Genomic DNA, 18,706 nt, shown 5'->3' with positions numbered 1-18,706 from the left:
CCCTTTTTTTTTTAAGTAAAAGATATTCAAACCTCAAAATGTCGGCGATGGAAAACTTTGTCGAAGAATCTTCCAAAATCAAACTAGCCCCTGGGGGTGGGGGTGAATGTGTACAACTCCTAAGTGGGAGAGCATACTGGCGCAAAGAAAACAATGTATTGCATTATCGATTCGATTTCAATTCACATGCAATGGTTTTTATTGATGGGAGAAAGTAATCTTCATCTCGAATAAAAGATTTCTTCCCGATCTTACTTTTTACCTTCAATTTCCCTTCAATTGTTCTCCCTGACTCCGTATCGGTAGCTCCGCTTTTAGAGGCAGGGCCTAACTATATATATTATAGACACATTTTGAATCATTTTTGTGGCGATTTCAACGGCTTTGGTGAATTTAATGCAAACATATATCCCAAGTGTACATGTGCAATTAGCAACGATTTTCAGGGTAGAAATTGGGAGATGGAATTGGCAGGGTTTAATCTTATTTCTCAATAGTTGAAATACCGTACCTACCCTAGGACCATGTACAGTATGTCAAGGTCCAACGCCAGGTGCAGTAATCATAATAGAAACTTGCTGCAAGCAAGAGGATAATAACTTTGAAACAAGACAGCTTTATCTAAGATTATATTATTTTCTCTTCAACGGAGTATCACGTCTCAAAAACTTCCGTATTTGCATGAAGGAGTTGTACGCTAATCAGTATGATCCGGTGACAATGCAGTTTGTCGTAGTATCAGGTATTTGATTCGTTAGGTCTAAACAAAAATATCAGATGATAATGCTGGTGAAGACGGGGTGATGTTGATTTAATGATGTTGTTGGTGGTATTGAAGGGTGATAATGATAACAATGATGAAGATGATGACGATGATGATGGTGGTGGTGGTAGTGAAGGTGGTAGTGAAGGTGGTGGTGATACTGAATGAAGATTATCGATGATGAGGAAGATACAAGTTTCAAATATTTTTATTTTACTAGACATCTGTGGTGAAGGATGGAGGTACTTTAATGGTTTCTGTTACTTGACCAACTCGTCCTGTGCCACGTGGCAGGCAGCACAGTCAAGCTGTCTCAGTCGTAACGCTAGCCTAGCAAGCATCACAAGCCAGGAAGACAACATTTACGTTCAACACAGGCATGGTGGAGAAAACTGGATGGATTGGACTGCAGGATCTTCGGAGCAATGGAAACTTTACATGGATCGATGGAACTGAAGTGAATTTTACTTACTGGGGCACCAAACCGACCAGACAAACTCAAAAGGGACCAACACTGTGTCCAAACTCGAGGGCCGAGACATGGGTACAAATGGGTTGACGTCACATGTTCTTCCTGTAACACTTATACTTGTAAACGAGGTTTGTACTTTACTTCATCATAAAATAATGATTCGGAAATATTACAGAAAGCATCTCGGCCTCAAACCAAACAACAATTTCATTGAAAGGCAAAATAATTAATGGGATGATGTACGTTAAGGCACGGCCTAAATTAAGGATTAAACTGCACTTCTCGGGGTCTGGAGATCTAAAATTTTCGGCCTTAGTTCTATGACGCTAACTTCATAGTCATACAGTGGTCACAAATTTAATAGATGAACACAAGTGTAATGAACAGTTGCAAAAACCTCAAATGTAATAAATTACAAAAATCTATGATTAATATCAATGATAAAAAAAATCTGGGGAAACAAATCATTTGATAATCAATTAATCTATGACCGATTATTAGGCTGCGTTCATAATGTATGTCTTTAAATAATAATAATAATAATAATAATAATAATAATAATAATAACGGGGTTCTTATATAGCGCAATTTCACGTAGTCTCAATGCGCTTCACAATCGTGATCAGTGGAGGACTTTACGGGCTGCGTATTTAGGCGCTAGTAGCAGCCGTGCAGCTTACAATCATGAGTGATTGATAGTATGTTAGTATTAATGCCTCCAGATCGGGATAGGCTGTTAAACCGGGAGACAATCCCCAATCCCCTAAATGACAAAAAAACTATTTAAGACTCCCCCTTGAAGTTCCCCAAAAATAACTATCCCCCCCGGCAATTTCTCGTAGCTTCTTCTAAAAAAATTTGCATACCCCCAATTTTCTGAAAAAATTTTCTAAACCCCCCCCATTTTACTGGTAACAATTTTCCCGATCCCCTCTAAATTTTCCCTGCTCCCCCCCCCCCCCCCCCCCCCCCCCCAATACATTATGAACGCAGCCTTACCGTACCGGCTCTGAGTAGGCTTTTTCTTTAACAATATTTTAACTTCTTACTTTTGGGCGTCGCGCTGTACGTTTAAAGGAGTAGATTTTATTAGATTAGTCTGATGAACCTTTCAGCTATGTAACTATACCTCTGCAATATCCAAAGCAGTGAAATGATAAAAGACACGGCGTCTTTGTTGGTTGATATATTAAAATATATATATAATTGACAAGTCTTTTGATAAATTGAACCAAGAGAGCGGCTATGACGTCATGTACAACAAATCAATTTTTCAGGGCCTTGATGTAATTAAAAAGTGGTATGAACTCCATGAAAGGCATGAGGCATAGGCATAGAAAAGAGTAGGAAAACTGTCATTTAGGTACACAAAGGTGTCCGACAGAAGCAACTTATGGCTTTAGTAAAAGGGGTACCATTTGTGAGGGAAGATAGATAAAAAGATTACCCTATCTTTCAAAAACGTTGGATATATTCCTGTTTCAAGTAACGTTTACTTTGGAAAATCTGAAATAGATTTCGCATCTGATTATTACTTTTGTGACTTATATGGCTAACAAACCTGTGACCCTTGTTCCATGATGGAAAAGGAATTTAGAAGTTGATTTTTTGGGAGGGAAGAAAACTGGCTCTTTCTGTTGTTGCAGGGCACCTGAGCCATGAAGACAATAAAACAATAGCCGAGAACAATGAGTTTGCAACTAAACAATACTTGCAATACAAAAACCCTAACTCAGAATACAATACAGCTTACAACACCAAGAAAGACTCGGAAAACCAGAGAACCCAGAGAAAAAAACCCACTCACAAATAGCACCGAATCCGAGATTCGACCCGGGTCGCATTGGTGAGGTGCGAGCGCTATCACCACTACGCCACCCGTGAAATCTTTGAAAGAACATCGGAGAAAAAATCAAAGGAGAGATCCTAAAAACTCTGCTCATATGTAATTCTTCGTTTGCACGTTACGTCCTCGCGGCCATGTTGGTACGATTTAACAAAAGATTTCTCATTGGTATCCATTGTTAACGGTACCACAATGGCCGCCATGTTTTTGTCTTTTAACTCTCTTGGGAATGCTTGCAATCCATCAATATCAGGCTGGTCTAGTCAGCCATTTCCTTACCTGTGGAGAAGCTACAAATGTCAGTTTGTTTGTGGTCCTTTCATCAGAATTGGACGAGTGCTCTACTGGTGCTCATACCTGTCATACCAATGCTCGTTGCACAAACACTATTGGTTCGTTCACTTGTCAGTGTGATCCTGGTTACTATGGAAATGGACAAACATGTGGTACGTTCTGGACGCTAATTGTAGTTTGATCGATGCCGATATCATGGCAACACGTTCTTGATTCTCGCATTGTTACGCTTCATTATCATCAATAAACTAAGCCAAATAGAGAACTGCCCTCTTGAAAGCGCGCGGCCAGCGGGCGTAAATGGATTTTGGCGGGCCGCAAATACATTTGCAGCCCTGTTGCTGATTTTGCTACTAGTAAAAACGGCTCGTACAACCGTTCTCGACCAATCAAATGTCTATTTATACAAAGCTTACATTAATTCCTTATTATTGAACATGAAACAAAAACATACAAAAAACCTGTAATTTCCTTTTGAATTATTTGTATACAAATTGTATACTGAACCAGTTCACTGAATAAAGTTGAATCAATATTTTAATAAAGACATTTGGAAAATTTGCTAAAACTTGGCTTAGTTCATCAATTGTTTAAGAGGGCTAGTCCCTAAAAATCAAACAACGTGAGCAGACCTTGAAAAATCAAAATTCTTCAAACTTTGCCAGATCATAGCATTTGGGCTACTATTAAACACAAAATAACTCAAAGGCTTATTGGGACGTTATTTTTTATGAACGGAGGCAATTTTGATTTTCGCCGTTTTAGGGCGACTTTTGGGGTTGTAATACTACCTCTCAACCCAAGCTCATTTCTATATCAATCTCAAACGCTATGCACTTTTAAAGTTGATACATAGAAAGTATAGGCATTTTTCTACATTTTATTAGTTTTCTTGATAAATATGTAATACGTGGAATATTTTACAGATTTTTGAGTTTTTTCGATTTTGAAGCAAATTCAAGAAGAGCAAAAATAAGCCAACTTCACACTAAAATATCTCCACTGGTATGTCGATCCAGGACAAAAAATACTTCTGGAACAACGAAGGGCATGTCTTCTTTCGAAATGTAAAATAAAATTTTGGGGCCAGTTGAAAACAGGATTCAGAGAGTCGAAAATGGAAAGGCTCATAATCTCAAACATCCACGCGTTACGGTATTGTTATGTCACGCAAACTCGCGTCTTCAGCGTAGTGAAAAAATCCCTTTGCCCGTAGAATGACTTAGATCATCAAAACTGACTAGCAAAATCATTTCTTATAACCTTTAACACATTCGAGTTGCATTTTGTGAGAAATTAAAAATTATATTTTAAACTGGAGCAACTCATTTCACACTGGAAATAGTAAAATTTTCTAACAAAGTTAAACGAACGAAACTCATTTGATTTTCCATCTCGCTACACGCAATTCTTAGGAATTTAAACATTAATTTTATAATTATTTAGCAGTTAATTAGAACTTACCAAAAATACAAGATAGATTCCATTCATTTGGCGCGCGATTTTCGATAGCGAGAGTTTATATATTTGCTGCGATCGGAACTACAAACAAATAACAAGATATTGCGTTACACACAGGAAACCCAAGCGCATCGGGGTTTATCAATCTTTCCTACCGATTTTCCTTCTTTGTTTTTTAAGGAAACTCCTATTATTTTGAAATTTGCAATTATATTAGTTTGGGTTTAATTTTTTGGGGGATTTACTTTTTGTGTCCAAATTTTTTTTCCACGTCCTTGGTCCTTGATTGTCAAGGGGGACTGGACTGGGGACACCTGTTTTCAATTTACTTCCAAAACAAACAATCCTGGTCTCGTTTCACAATACCAGGCATTTACTTCAAAGTAAACAATCGTGTTCTTCGTTATTTGAATAAGTATTTCATATTATTGAGTCCTCTCAACAGCGAATGGCTGTATGTAGCTATTCAGCTTATGTTAAAGGCCCTTGTGGCTCTAGTCAGGACAGAAAAGAAGATGTGCTATGCGTAACTCTCGAAAATTGTGAAAGACCCATCAAAGGACATTTGAAGTTTCTCAATGTTAGAGATTCAGCTTTGGCAACTGAATCACAGTTACTTCTGGCAAGGGCAGGTAGGACGACTGGATGTTTGTGAATATTAGCCTCATGAATTTCTATAGATGGTTATGTACTCGCATCAATCGAGGGGAAACGGTCAAAGCTGGATCCGTTAGACATAAGAATTATGTGGTTTGTCGTTACCCTGAAACAAATCATACTTAGTTCAAACGTTATTTAAATTGGCAGGCATATTTGAAAATCCATCCGATAAGCTGATGCTAACAGTGTGTCCGCGTCACCGAGCCCAGCATGGAATAAGGTGGCGCTGCTTTAAAAAAACTTGCTCAATGCCAGTGAGTTGGGCCCAACACAAACTAAACCAGTACAGAGGCGATCGTGGTCTTACGAGCCAACAGTCAAAGGGGCTTTATCAATTAACAAATAACTTGACTCCAGTTGGGACACGTGAGTATTTTTTATAATTTTGTATCTGCCAATAAAGGTAGTTTTGATAATAATGTTATGACCTATCTTGCCATCACAGATCAAAATGAACAAAGACAAATAGAGAATCTAATACTCAATGGATACATTTTTTATTACCTTGGTTCTGCATTCATCGCCCACTTCCACTCCCAGCTACCCCTTTTACACAACACACAAACCCCGGGTTGGGTACTCCGCCAGAATTCCACTGGGATTCGGAAAGGGGTACCCTGTTTATGACATAAAAACTCAAAATTGTAGACCCTGTTTATGAAAAAATATATAATTTATTGCACTGAGTTCCTGTTTCAATTGTCATGTCATCTCGCATATCGTTTTTTTTTTTTGTTTTTTTTGTTTTTGTTTTTGTTTACGACCATAATAACCAGTTTCGGTCAATACGAAAGTAGAAACCCTGAATATGACAGGAAACTCAAGAAGAACTTGGAACTTGAGTGAAATTGCATACCCTGTTTACGACAAGCAGCTCGAAAAACCCTACCCTGTTCAGCGGATCATCCCCGTATAGTCCATATATGGAAGTAACACTCTTACGCTGCGGAACCATATGTCCCTACTGTTGGTAATTACGTATGTAAGCCTACTACAACTGAGTCAGAAATGTTTTGTTTTCTAGCAATCTGCAAACAATGTCGAATGCAATTAAAGTCTGAAGTTGATTTACTGCAATATCGATCCCTACCCGAGAATGAAGAAGATCCGGTCATTCAAACGTCAGATGATGAACAAAACGTTGAAGAGCCTGACATTGCTTCAAGTGAGTGTGCAACAAAAAACAGTGACGCGGGGAGTGAAGTAAGTAAATAATTTGAGAATCATCGTTCAAGATGATATCGAGTAAATAATGCTAGTGGGGTAACATGATTCAAATTCTTTTGCAGCTATTAGATGATTTGCAATATGCATTAGAGAAGCTGAACTTAGAGGAGGACCCAGCAGTGATCTTTTCAGACTCAACAGAGAGTAGTAATGGCTCCATAGACCTTTCAAAACAGAAACTCCAGAAGTTAAACGAATTTCTACGAGTGTGCAAAGGTAACGCAGAGTTTGGTTCGATTGGACAGCCCAATAAACCATGGGAAAATATGAGCCAGCGTAGCAAGAACGTTTACATCAATAGAGCCACCGAAGCCATTGTTTCTGTATTGGATGTCTTAACTCCGGGTGATGCGAATAATCTTTGGGAAGCTGTGCAGTCCTCTCACTCTGTCGATAAAGTTCTTGGCGTTTTACAACCAACCGAGAGACAGTATCTTGAAGCTTTGGCTGAAGCGTACCAAAATGCAGGAAGCTGGGATACCAAACGCAACATTCTTGCAATCATGAGTGACCTGGTGACATTTTGTCAGATTCAAAAGTTTATTCCCGGTCTGACTAAGTATCGTTTTCAGGCAGCAAGAATGCACATTCTGAAGCATGGTCGGGGTACCCCTGTTCTTAAAGAGAAAAGTCCTCGAATTAGAATCGATCCAAACCAGCTTGATCATTTCCTGTCCTTTATAACAAGCAGCCATGTCGTACAGGATCTTCCCTTCGGTCAACGTTACTTGCACTTATCGAATGGTCAGGTTTTAGAGACTCCCAATGTCATACGACTTATGATTCCTCAGAGGATCATAAATCAGTATACCCAGTTCTGTAATGAAAGTAATGTGAAAGTTCTAAGTCCATCTACCATGTACCGAATACTCTCGGTTTGCACTGCCACAGTGCGAAAATCCCTCCAAGGTCTAGATTACCTTTCAGCAGATGGAGCAAAAGGCTTTGATGACTTGACTATCCTTATCAATCAACTTGCTGATTATGGCCAAGACAAAGCCTGGATCAAAAACTGCGAAGGAATGCTAAAAATAGGAAAGCAGTATATAAAAAACGACTACAAGGTTCGTAATCATAACAAAACAAAACCGTATTCAGTACCACAGCGCATTGAAAAAATTAAGATCTTTTTATCTCTTTATTCAAGCTCATTTTTAGATTTAAAAAATAAACGTTTTCTTGCAAAAGGAGAAAGGGCAAGAACCCAAAACCACACAAAACGACCAAAAGAACGTGAAATGTGTGATTTTATTATTAAACGATATGAATTTATTATAGGTTCACATATCAGAGAAATCTCAAGTGAAAGATCACTGTACTGTTTACGCACTCAACGACCCAAATGAAAAGAAGTTGTGTTCATCATGTAGCGATCACCAACATGACCTTAGTTGCTCTTCTTGTGAGGAACTAAAAACTGTCCTTTCTTCAATCAAGAACGCAGTGGCAAACGTTTCGAAGCGTCTAGGAAACGAAAAGGGCGATGATATGATGTTTTCTTGTCAACAGGCAATACAGGCTATAGATACTTGGAAATCCCACCAACTTCGATCATTGAGACAAGACAAATCACGAATCGACATGATAAATGAATTAGATGAGAGTACAGTGTTGATCACCCAAGACTGGGAGATGAAATTTCTTCCCCAGAAGTATCGAGAAACTCAGACCGATTGGTTCGGAAAGAGAGGGATTAGTTGGCACATATCTGTAGTGGTCAGAAGAACAGCAGCAGGACAGCTCCAGCACCAAGCATTTGTACACATTGCAAAAAACTGTAGCCAAGACAGCGATGACGTGGTGTCTATCATGGAACACACCCAGAGGCAACTCAAAAGTGAGCATCCTGAAATCACTGGTGCTGTGTACAAGCAAGACAACGCGGGGTGTTATCACAGTGCAGCTATGATAACTGCCTGTCACTTCATGCAGAAAGAGACCGGAATTAGAGTTAAGCGTATTGATTTTAGCGATCCTCAAGGAGGGAAAGGCTCTTGTGATCGTAAGGCCGCAACGATCAAAGCACACGTTCGTCGTTACATTAACGAAGGACACGATGTTTGCAATGCAGAAGCCTTAAAGGAAGCCATTCTCTCCCATGGTGGTGTGCGTGGTGTTAGAGTTGCTGTGATTGACGCTGCTGGCTTACAAACAATCCAGGGAATTAAACTAGTTGGGATTAACTCCTTTAATAATTTCAAGTACAGCAAAGATAAGCTTACGATGTGGAAAGCCTATGACATTGGTAAAGGGAAATCTCTTGACTGGGCTACACAACAAGGTAATTAATGAATTTTTATTTAAGCCCTCCTTATTTATTGTTTTTAATATTACGATCATTATATATGTTATCGTTTTTGTTTTTTCCCACAACGAAAATGATAAACTGGTAGTGAAAAAGGGAGAAAAAAAATTACGAAAAAAAAAATGTAAGAAAAAACAAGAACATGAAGAGAGAGAGAGAGAGAGAATTAATAAATAAGAACTAATCAATATATCTTTTTTTTTTTTTTTTTGTTAGATCTTCGAAGCCCTTCCTTTGCAAAGTTTATCGAATCTTTTTCAGAAGGGTATTTTGTTGAAATCATTCAACGACCGGAGAGTGTGGAGGCCCAAGAAAGTAGAGATAACGAAAAAGATAAAGTGGAAGACGACGTGGAAGACAGTGAAGGATCAACCGCAAAACTTTGCGCCTGCCCTAAAGATGGCTGCGTTAAAGAGTACAAGAGATATAGTTCTCTTGAAAACCACATCCAATATGGTGAATGTAAGCGTGTTCAAGAGAGAGAGAGCTTAATGGATAAGGCCAAGATTATTTACCGAGAAAAATTACTTTATGGTGCTGATAGTGTCCCAGATATGTCCAGCTCGATGCTCTACACCTCACCTGCAGATGACTGTCTACCAATGGGCTGGGCTTTGAAAAGATCTAAAAAGACATCGCGATTCAGTGACCGACAGAAACTTTATCTTAACGACAAGTTTTTAATAGGACAGGCAACTGGCCACAAGATTGACGCAGGGACTGTATCGCGCGACATGAGATATGCTAAAGACAGCAATGGCAACAGGCTGTTCACGATTGATGAGTTCTTAACACCACAGCAAATACAATCGTATTTCAGTAGAACAGCTGCAAAGCTGAAGGGCGTACCAGTAGATACCCTAGCTACTGATGCAGCGGAAGAGCAATTCGCTGCAGCTACAGAGGAAGAAGGCTATCAATCGACGCGAGAGGAAGTCATCCAGCAATGTGGGCTTCTACATCCCATTACATACGAGACCTACAATCTTTGTCGGCTTAACAAGTCTAATGGGCTTAAACAATTAAGTATTAACGTGCTTGCTAGCATTTGTGAGTATTTTGATATAGATACGGATAACATCACCAGTCGTCGAAAGGCCCCTTATATCGATCTTTTAAGGACAACTTTACAGTCGTGTTCTTGCGTACTGGGATCCGTTTGATTGATTCATGGTCAGAATCATAAAGAAAATCAGTATACAGCCAAGACCGCTATTATTATTTTATAGATCTTGCGCTTGGGTTTCCTGTGTGTAACGCAATATCTTGTTATTTGTTTGTAGTTCCGATCGCAGCAAATATATAAACTCTCGCTATCGAAAATCGCGCGCCAAATGAATGGAATCTATCTTGTATTTTTGGTAAGTTCTAATTAACTGCTAAATAATTATAAAATTAATGTTTAAATTCCTAAGAATTGCGTGTAGCGAGATGGAAAATCAAATGAGTTTCGTTCGTTTAACTTTGTTAGAAAATTTTACTATTTCCAGTGTGAAATGAGTTGCTCCAGTTTAAAATATAATTTTTAATTTCTCACAAAATGCAACTCGAATGTGTTAAAGGTTATAAGAAATGATTTTGCTAGTCAGTTTTGATGATCTAAGTCATTCTACGGGCAAAGGGATTTTTTCACTACGCTGAAGACGCGAGTTTGCGTGACATAACAATACCGTAACGCGTGGATGTTTGAGATTATGAGCCTTTCCATTTTCGACTCTCTGAATCCTGTTTTCAACTGGCCCCAAAATTTTATTTTACATTTCGAAAGAAGACATGCCCTTCGTTGTTCCAGAAGTATTTTTTTGTCCTGGATCGACATACCAGTGGAGATATTTTAGTGTGAAGTTGGCTTATTTTTGCTCTTCTTGAATTTGCTTCAAAATCGAAAAAACTCAAAAATCTGTAAAATATTCCACGTATTACATATTTATCAAGAAAACTAATAAAATGTAGAAAAATGCCTATACTTTCTATGTATCAACTTTAAAAGTGCATAGCGTTTGAGATTGATATAGAAATGAGCTTGGGTTGAGAGGTAGTATTCCAACCCCAAAAGTCGCCCTAAAACGGCGAAAATCAAAATTGCCTCCGTTCATAAAAAATAACGTCCCAATAAGCCTTTGAGTTATTTTGTGTTTAATAGTAGCCCAAATGCTATGATCTGGCAAAGTTTGAAGAATTTTGATTTTTCAAGGTCTGCTCACGTTGTTTGGTTTTTAGGGACTAGCCCTCTTAACCTTTTCAATCTTTAGATTCTATAATACGACTGTCTGCGGGATCACGAACTTCAGGACGTGTAGAGATCTATCACAATGGTCAGTGGGGTACGGTATGTGATGACGCATGGGACATGAACGATGCACGTGTAGTTTGCAGACAGCTTGGGTTCAGAGATGCTCAAAGTGCTCCCCAAAGTGCTTCATATGGTCAAGGGTCTGGTCCAATATGGCTGGACAATGTGAGCTGTACCGGAAGCGAAGGTAGACTTCAAGACTGTGGTCATGCGGGGTGGGGAACACATAATTGCGGTCATAGTGAAGACGCAGGTGTTGTTTGTATTCAGTAAAAGGGGCTCATAAACTCATGGAAGGAAGTATTGATGCATAACTTTTAGTTCTTAGACATAAAATAGAAGGAAAAAAAGGAAAAGGTTCATTATGAGTAAAATGTATTCTAAACCATAAAATGAAATTAAACTAAGAATTACATTATTGAGTGTTTGTATAGGCTTGCTGTTAAGTTGTCAAGTGCACTGCCAGCATAGCAAGCGGTCAGTAGCTGAACAAAGATTATACAAAAGACACCTGACGAGGAAACTTGTTTGAACGCCGTCGGTGTATAAAGCAAAAAGAAAACTCGCCGTTTCCTACCAGACGCAGCGGAAGGTATAGAGTAACGATTTTGCTTGCATTACATAATTTCGAATTTTCACCATGGCTTTTTGTTTTTTGTTTTGTTTTGTTTTGTTTTGTTTTGCTTTGCTTTGCTTTGCTTTGCTTTGCTTTGCTTTGCTTTGCTTTGCTTGCTTTGCTTTGCTTTGCTTTGCTTTGCTTTGCTTTGCTTTGCTTTGCTTTGGTTTGCTTTGCTTTGCTTTGCTTGCTTTGCTTTGCTTTGCTTTGCTTGCTTTGCTTTGCTTTGCTTTGCTTTGCTTTGCTTTGCTTTGCTTTGCTTTGCTTTGCTTTGCTTTGCTTTGCTTTGCTTTGCTTTGCTTTGCTTTGTTTTGTTTTGTTTTGTTTTGTTTTGTTTTGTTTTGTTTCGTTTTTTGTTAGTAAATATAGAATAGGGGTTCTGCAGCTGGTGCCACCGGTGCGAACCGGTGCTCTCCCCCAGACCCTACTCCGGGCCCGTAATAACTGTGACGTCATAGCTATTCTAAGTGAGGTGCCGTGAGGTTCCGTAGGGGGAGGGGTGGTCAGCCATATCTATTTTTTATACCAACGCAATCGGGACGATCTATTTTTGAGATTTTACGTCAAAGTGTAATCCTAATAAAAGTTTCTAATTATTCATAAAATATAGTTTTTCTGTCACAAAGCCTCTGTCACAAAGGATCATGTCTATTCTTAGTTTGCTGCTCATTAGGAAAAAAATGAGGTACTAGAAACCTACAATATAATGAAACTTTCTAAAATATTGTCAGAGTAAGACAAAGGATAGTTTACATGCATTATTTCACCAAATACTGTGCAGTGTTCGTAGATAGTTTTCCAAGCCTGTTTAGTTAAACCACTTTTAAACATGTTTAAGCCTTGGTGTGAATGGAGTACTAGTCTCTTGCTCGACAGGCAAGTATATTAACCACTATACTATCATGGATCTCGATGTTCTATTTTCTATCAAAAATATGTTTGTCTCACGAGTCGGAATCTAACCGACGACCTACAGATAATTGTTTTACACTACAGTCTACCCACAGAGCTTCCGTGAGATCTATACTTTACTCTTCTAGAAAGATTTTACCCCATCATCTAACGGAGAGTTTATCGAGATGATGAATTTTAAAAACTTATATCAATATCTTGATATATATATATTTCTAGAATAATATAGAAAACTTTGAACCACATTTCCCTAAAACCACAGAAATGTTCTGCAGTGCTTTTATTCAAATACATTCATGTATTTTTGTTTTGTATAAAACACTATCTTTTTGTTTTTATTTATTTATTTATTTTTATTTTTATTTTTTGCCATTTAATCGAGAAACATGCAGAATATTTTTTGTATTTTTAGACGCCAATTATCCAAGTTTCCGCTTCTGCCTGAATTAGCAAACTTTTGTTTGACGAAACATAATAATCATCTATACTTGTTGTAATTGTCATCGAGGTTACATAAGCTGCTAGTCAAACACGTCCCCATGTACCTTTGTGTGACGCTAGAAAGAGCTGAAAGACTGAATAAAAAATTTAAGACGCCAAAAAAGTAGCCTCCTTCACAGCCTTTCTTAGGGTCGTCACGCAACGTTTCCCTCCCCACAAACGTCTGCTTACTTGAGCCGAACATTCCTTTCCCAAAATTGACCAATCAGCACAAACCTACTAAAAACGAGAAGGTTCATGCTGATTGGTCGATATTTCGCGGAAAGCCACAGAACAAATATGGCGTCCTTCGAAGAAGTGTTTCAGCGTGTTTGTAGTGTTCATTGGAAAAAATTTCCTATACATTTGGAATGTTTGCTCTTTTCGGTCTCTTTCTAAGGCAAAAGGTTGTATTTAAAAGTAAAGTTATATAGCACACTTAAACTGCGTGACACAACATCCTAAATGACCCTGTAAATCTTCTGTTGTTCGCGAACTACCGTAGTTAGCGTGTTTTCGAGGCTACGAATCCTGAGAAACCATAAGAGGCAAATGTTTAGCTAAAAGATAGTATGAGCTTATAAAATCAGCAAAAATACGGTTCTAAATTTTAACAAATTCCTATGAATTATTTACCAAAATGTTCAGGAAAGAGCGGGGTTCTGGTTCTGCTTTATTTCAAGGAGACGATTTTCTAGCTTGACCTCGGTTATGTAACGCATTTTCTCTAAAATACATCCAATCTACCAACTGGTTATGGTAAATCGCTTATCTATCAAGCCCTGTCACTATGTTTTGACGTTCTGAACATCAGAGAAACGAAAAACAACATCGTCGTAATAATATCGCCACTCATCTTCGATTTATCTTCTTTGTCGCTAGTTGTCGCCTTTCAAAATAATTCCAAAGCAAATTTTGACAGCACGCGGCATTCATTTCAAGTTGTCGCGAACTTCTAACGCACGATTTGATTGGCTCTTGATAAGACAATAGGCCAATTTTGATTGGCCCATGATGTCGCATCGATAACAATGAGAAAGGAATGTTCGGCTCAAGTAAGCAGACGTTTGTGGGGAGGGAAACGTTGCGTGACGACCCTAAGAACGGCTGCAAAGGAGGCTACCAAAAAAGGTGTTGCGCTCAATTAAAGTGTTGCGCTCAATCATTACGAAATTTCCGAATTACGAATTACGAAGGTTCCAATAAAGAATGGTATTATTAGTTAATTTCGAACTGAACTTAAAACAAGAAAAAAGTTTCACATTTATTTTGGACTCCAGTTTAACTTAAATATTTCGAATACTAGAATGCCGAGAAATCTACTCTTACGTAATGTACCTATGTCAACATTTGTCTTTGATTTCGAAAATAATGAAACATAAGATGTAACAAGTTAAATCATGAAGTATTTTACGCATTCCCAAAATATAACGTTTTCAAGTAGAAATATTGAAGAATCTTATCCAAGCATGGGCTGTAGGAAAATATCTTGTTTGTTACGGGGAAAGTGCTTGTTAGTAGAAAAAAATAAATCACTAATTAAACAACGGTAGAAAAAAATTTATTATTTTCAGTTTATATCGAATACAAGATAGATCAATCTAATCTGATTACATAACATAGTCATTCCTTAATCAAATTAATTTGGTGGCGACTGGTGGCCTGGAAAGCCATATTTCAGTAGGAAAACGTGACACCTCGATTTTACAAATTTTCTCGATTCTCATTGGTTAACTTTTTTTCTCAGATCTGCTTGATAGTTTTGAAAGCTTAAAGCAATTATTGGTCCTATAGAATAGTCCTATAGAATAGTTTTATTTGATTTTATTTGCTAAGACAATGGAGGTGTTAGAAAAAGTTATAATAAATTAATGCTAATAAACCTAAATTAAATAACTAAGCGCTGTTGTTTTGGTTAGTCGATCTTCGATCAGGAAGGAACGAGGGTTGCAAATCAAAAATAATGGCTCTGCTGTTTGTAATACTGTGGTTGTGTGCAGCAGTACACTACAGCAAATGTAATGAACCGAATGACCATATGGACAAGCATGATGAATTCCTGTTTAATGCTTTTCCTGAGTCCATTTTGTCCTTTCCCATCCACACCAAAGACATTCAGCAACAAACCACTCAAGTTCCTTATAAAATGGAGTGTGTCTTTGCCTGTGTTGAGGTTCCTTGGTGTCAATCGATGAACTTTCAAACCACAGCCCAGAATAATGGACTTCACGTATGTGAGCTGTTATCAACCGATAAACATACTCACCCGCAGAAAATGACACGAAACGACACATTTACTCATTTCAGCATCAAGGTAGGCGCTCTTCTTTAGTTAGAGGAAGGATAGCATTTGAAAAAAAAATTAAACAAACCTAAGTGCAATACTTATTTTCTGCAGCAAACAAACTAAAATAACTCTCTCCTGTTCCAATTAATTTTTGAATTGGTTTTTACGGAGAGAGGAAAAAAGAAGAAAAGTCCTCGATAGGAAAGAACTTAACTATGCCATAATGCAACAAATATGTTTTGCCATTTTGTGTATTAAGACGTTTAATTAGCGGAAACGGTTGGCAAAGGAATAACAAAACTTTCCATGTTTGATTCTACTGATTTATTATCTAGTGAGCATTATCTTATGAAAGTATGATTTTAGTCGATATACAGTTATAATGCAGTTCTTTCAAATATGTCAAAATTAATATAACCAGCTTTGTTGGATAAATGTTTTCTATGGGAAAACAAAAGGTCTTTGTTGCTTGAAATGATAGTGAATAGTAACAATGTTTTTTTTTAAAAAAACACTATTTACAAAGCGGAGAGAAGACCATTATCCATCAAGTGGGCATGACAAAAGTATCTTGGATGCTTTTTCTTTCTTTCTTTCTTTCTTTCTTTCTTGTTTTCCATTTTGATGCGGATTTTTAAAATCTATTTTTCCTCGTGTATACTTCATTTAAGGTAGTTCCGGATCCTTGCTACTGCGCATCCATTTCGCGCATCTCGTATTTTACCCTTTATTTGCGCTGTTTTGAAAATTGATTTAAATAATGTCAGAAGTTGAATCCTATACTATAACTTAACAAAGTATTTCGATAATTCATGGAACTTTTGAGGCAAAAATGAAATGTTTTCAAAACATGCTTAGATTTTCATTGCCTGACTTGATCACTCTTTTGATTCAAAACTACAAATTCATAACTATGAAAATGAAGTAACAAAAAATGAATTTGACATGTTATTCTCAAAATCAATTCGCAATACGTCTTACATTCTCTGGAGATTACAAAGACGATTTGACATGTTTCAGACGGAGGTTAATGTACTAGAACTCAGTCCCGCGCGGACAGAATTTGTGTTTTTTTGACCAAAAACTTGGATTTAGTCGCTCATAGCTCGTCTATTAGTATTGTGACCCCGCAATTTTTCCTTCTTATTCCAAGTTAGATATCATTTCCTTTGGATTTAGTGCGGGGAAAAAAGTTCATTGAAAGAATTGTCATAAATTTTCAACATTTTTACACTACACACGCATATAATTGCGCCGAATTACAAGCAATTTCGCTTCTAGAATCAACTTTTCACACTACTTGCAAAAGATTGGATGGATTTTTTATCTACATATGTTTTCTAGACTCAACACCTATAGTTTAAAACAGTTTTCTGTTTTTCTTTGTCAAATCGATTCGATTAATTGGAATTTATTAGAGGAGGCAGATTTTCGGCAACAACGCGCGGAAAACTGAAAAATCCCTCCTTTTTGAAGCCTAATATCTCGATAACCAATACGGTGAACACCTTCTCTTTTTTCATTATTTGGATACCCTAACGATGAACTTCAAATGACAGAATTTAGAAAAAAATTCATAGAAGAATTTTGAAGATCCGGTACTACCTTAAGTATTGATTTATAATTCTATTTCTCTAACAGACTCCTTGTGAACAACAGCCTTGTCATAATGGGGGCACCTGCATCCTCCAGAACAACAGGCAGGAATATCGATGTCAATGTAAGACAGGATTTGATGGGAACAGCTGCCAAAAGGGTGAGTCAGTCTAAGCCAACAATATGAAATGCTATAAACTATTGCAGGCATCTCACACGACTTAAAATAACAGCACTGCTGTAGAGCAATCTTCTTTAGTAAAAATCGCTAAATATCATTAAATTAATTTGGTAGGAAAAAAAATTATTGAGCTAAGCAATGTTTTGCACGGAATTTCTTAGTCTGAGAAACCAAAAAATAAAAACCAAAAAATAAAAAAATGCGTCATGATAGTATTGACAAAGTTAAATTCCTTTTTTAAACATCTTTCACGCACTTAAGACGACTCAATTCTTTTTTTAAAGCTGATTGGTAACTGTTTTGATTCAATACCTTTACTTGACGAGCGCCTAATTGAGCGCAATTTACAAGGCCAAAAGCCACCTGCCTCGAACAAAAATAGTCTACTATAGATTACTCAAGTGATGACGTCATAAACATTAATTTTTGCTTTATCTTATTTTTGGCTAACAAATTCGAAAGACCATCGAAAAAGACGTCTACATACCAATTTGGACAAGAATCGGTGAAATATTAGTTGAGATATGACCATTTGAATATATAATTACTCCATAGTATCGCGATTCACTAAATAGTTTCTTATATTTTTGAGACGACAATATTTTCTGGTATTGTGGTTATAAATTAAGATTTCTGATTGTCTAACGACGATCAGCGCGCTCAAAAACCTAACGTCCATAGAAAACATCAGTGGCTCGCGCTCTCCGAATCCTTAATGGCTTCTTTGAAAGTCAAATCTGGTGTCTGGTTGCTGTGCACTTTTCTCTATCTTGTAATCGTGATGCGCAGTCTCATCATAAAGAAAACAGTGGAGCCCTGGACATCTAGCACTCGTGGTATCACCCAGCTGATTAAAGACCCAACACGAGTTACTGAAACATCAAAATCTATGATTGACTTAATCTTCCTGAACAATAAAAATCGTTATACTGACAGTGGGGTGGTAAATCTATCTATCAGTGATCATTCTCTCGTTTACTGCGTTCTTAAAGTAGGTAAACCTAAGGCAAGTCCCAGGACAGTGGAATACCGTTCTTATAAGAACTATGATCGCAAAACCTTTCTGAAAGACGTGAAAGACGTTCCTTGGAACTTTGTGGAAGACAGTGACGACGTTGATGCATTAGTCCTAACTTGGAATAAACTATTTCTCGATGTGGCTGATGCTCATGCTCCTGTCAAGAAACGGCGAATCAATGGTATCCAATGTCCATGGATGACTTCAAAAATAAAAGAAGCTATGCACAACCATGACTTCCATCAGCGTAAAACTACAAGAACTGGCTATTCCTATCATTGACGAAAGTACCGTC

At 37.6% G+C, this 18,706-nt stretch overlaps 2 protein-coding genes across 2 annotated transcripts in view; both read left to right on the top strand.

Annotated features, from left to right (window-relative positions):
- The first annotated feature begins 681 nt into the window (after nt 1–681).
- LOC148911782 (uncharacterized) overlaps nt 682–18,706 on the top strand; it is a 24,689-nt gene continuing 6,664 nt past the window's right edge. The window contains exons 1-3 of the mRNA XM_089028754.1: nt 682–742; nt 1,256–1,363; nt 3,408–3,524. Of these exons, the coding sequence (XP_088884880.1) occupies nt 682–742; nt 1,256–1,363; nt 3,408–3,524 (286 nt within the window). The remainder of the gene's footprint in view (nt 743–1,255; nt 1,364–3,407; nt 3,525–18,706) is intronic.
- LOC148911783 (uncharacterized) lies at nt 5,119–10,195 on the top strand. The gene is made up of 5 exons (XM_089028622.1): nt 5,119–5,862; nt 6,521–6,699; nt 6,786–7,787; nt 8,002–9,004; nt 9,245–10,195. Exons 1-5 carry the CDS (start codon nt 5,673–5,675, stop codon nt 10,189–10,191), a joined length of 3,321 nt encoding a protein of 1,106 aa, XP_088884748.1. The 5' UTR covers nt 5,119–5,672; the 3' UTR covers nt 10,192–10,195.

Source organism: Actinia tenebrosa, unplaced genomic scaffold (genome assembly GCF_029948245.1).
Source record: "Actinia tenebrosa isolate PJP-AT-01 unplaced genomic scaffold, QUT_ActTen_1.0 PGA_scaffold13__45_contigs__length_12533684, whole genome shotgun sequence".
In the NCBI taxonomy this organism is placed as follows: domain Eukaryota; kingdom Metazoa; phylum Cnidaria; class Anthozoa; order Actiniaria; family Actiniidae; genus Actinia; species Actinia tenebrosa.
This window is presented reverse-complemented; position numbering and strand designations above follow the sequence as displayed.

Coding starts and splice junctions, on each gene's coding strand:
- LOC148911783 (XM_089028622.1), top strand. CDS start 5,673: ATGCTAACAGTGTGTCCGCGTCACCGAGCCCAGCATGGAATAAGGTGG. Junction 5,863..6,520: donor CTTGACTCCAGTTGGGACAC/GTGAGTATTTTT, acceptor TTTGTTTTCTAG/CAATCTGCAAACAATGTCGA. Junction 7,788..8,001: donor ATATAAAAAACGACTACAAG/GTTCGTAATCAT, acceptor AATTTATTATAG/GTTCACATATCAGAGAAATC.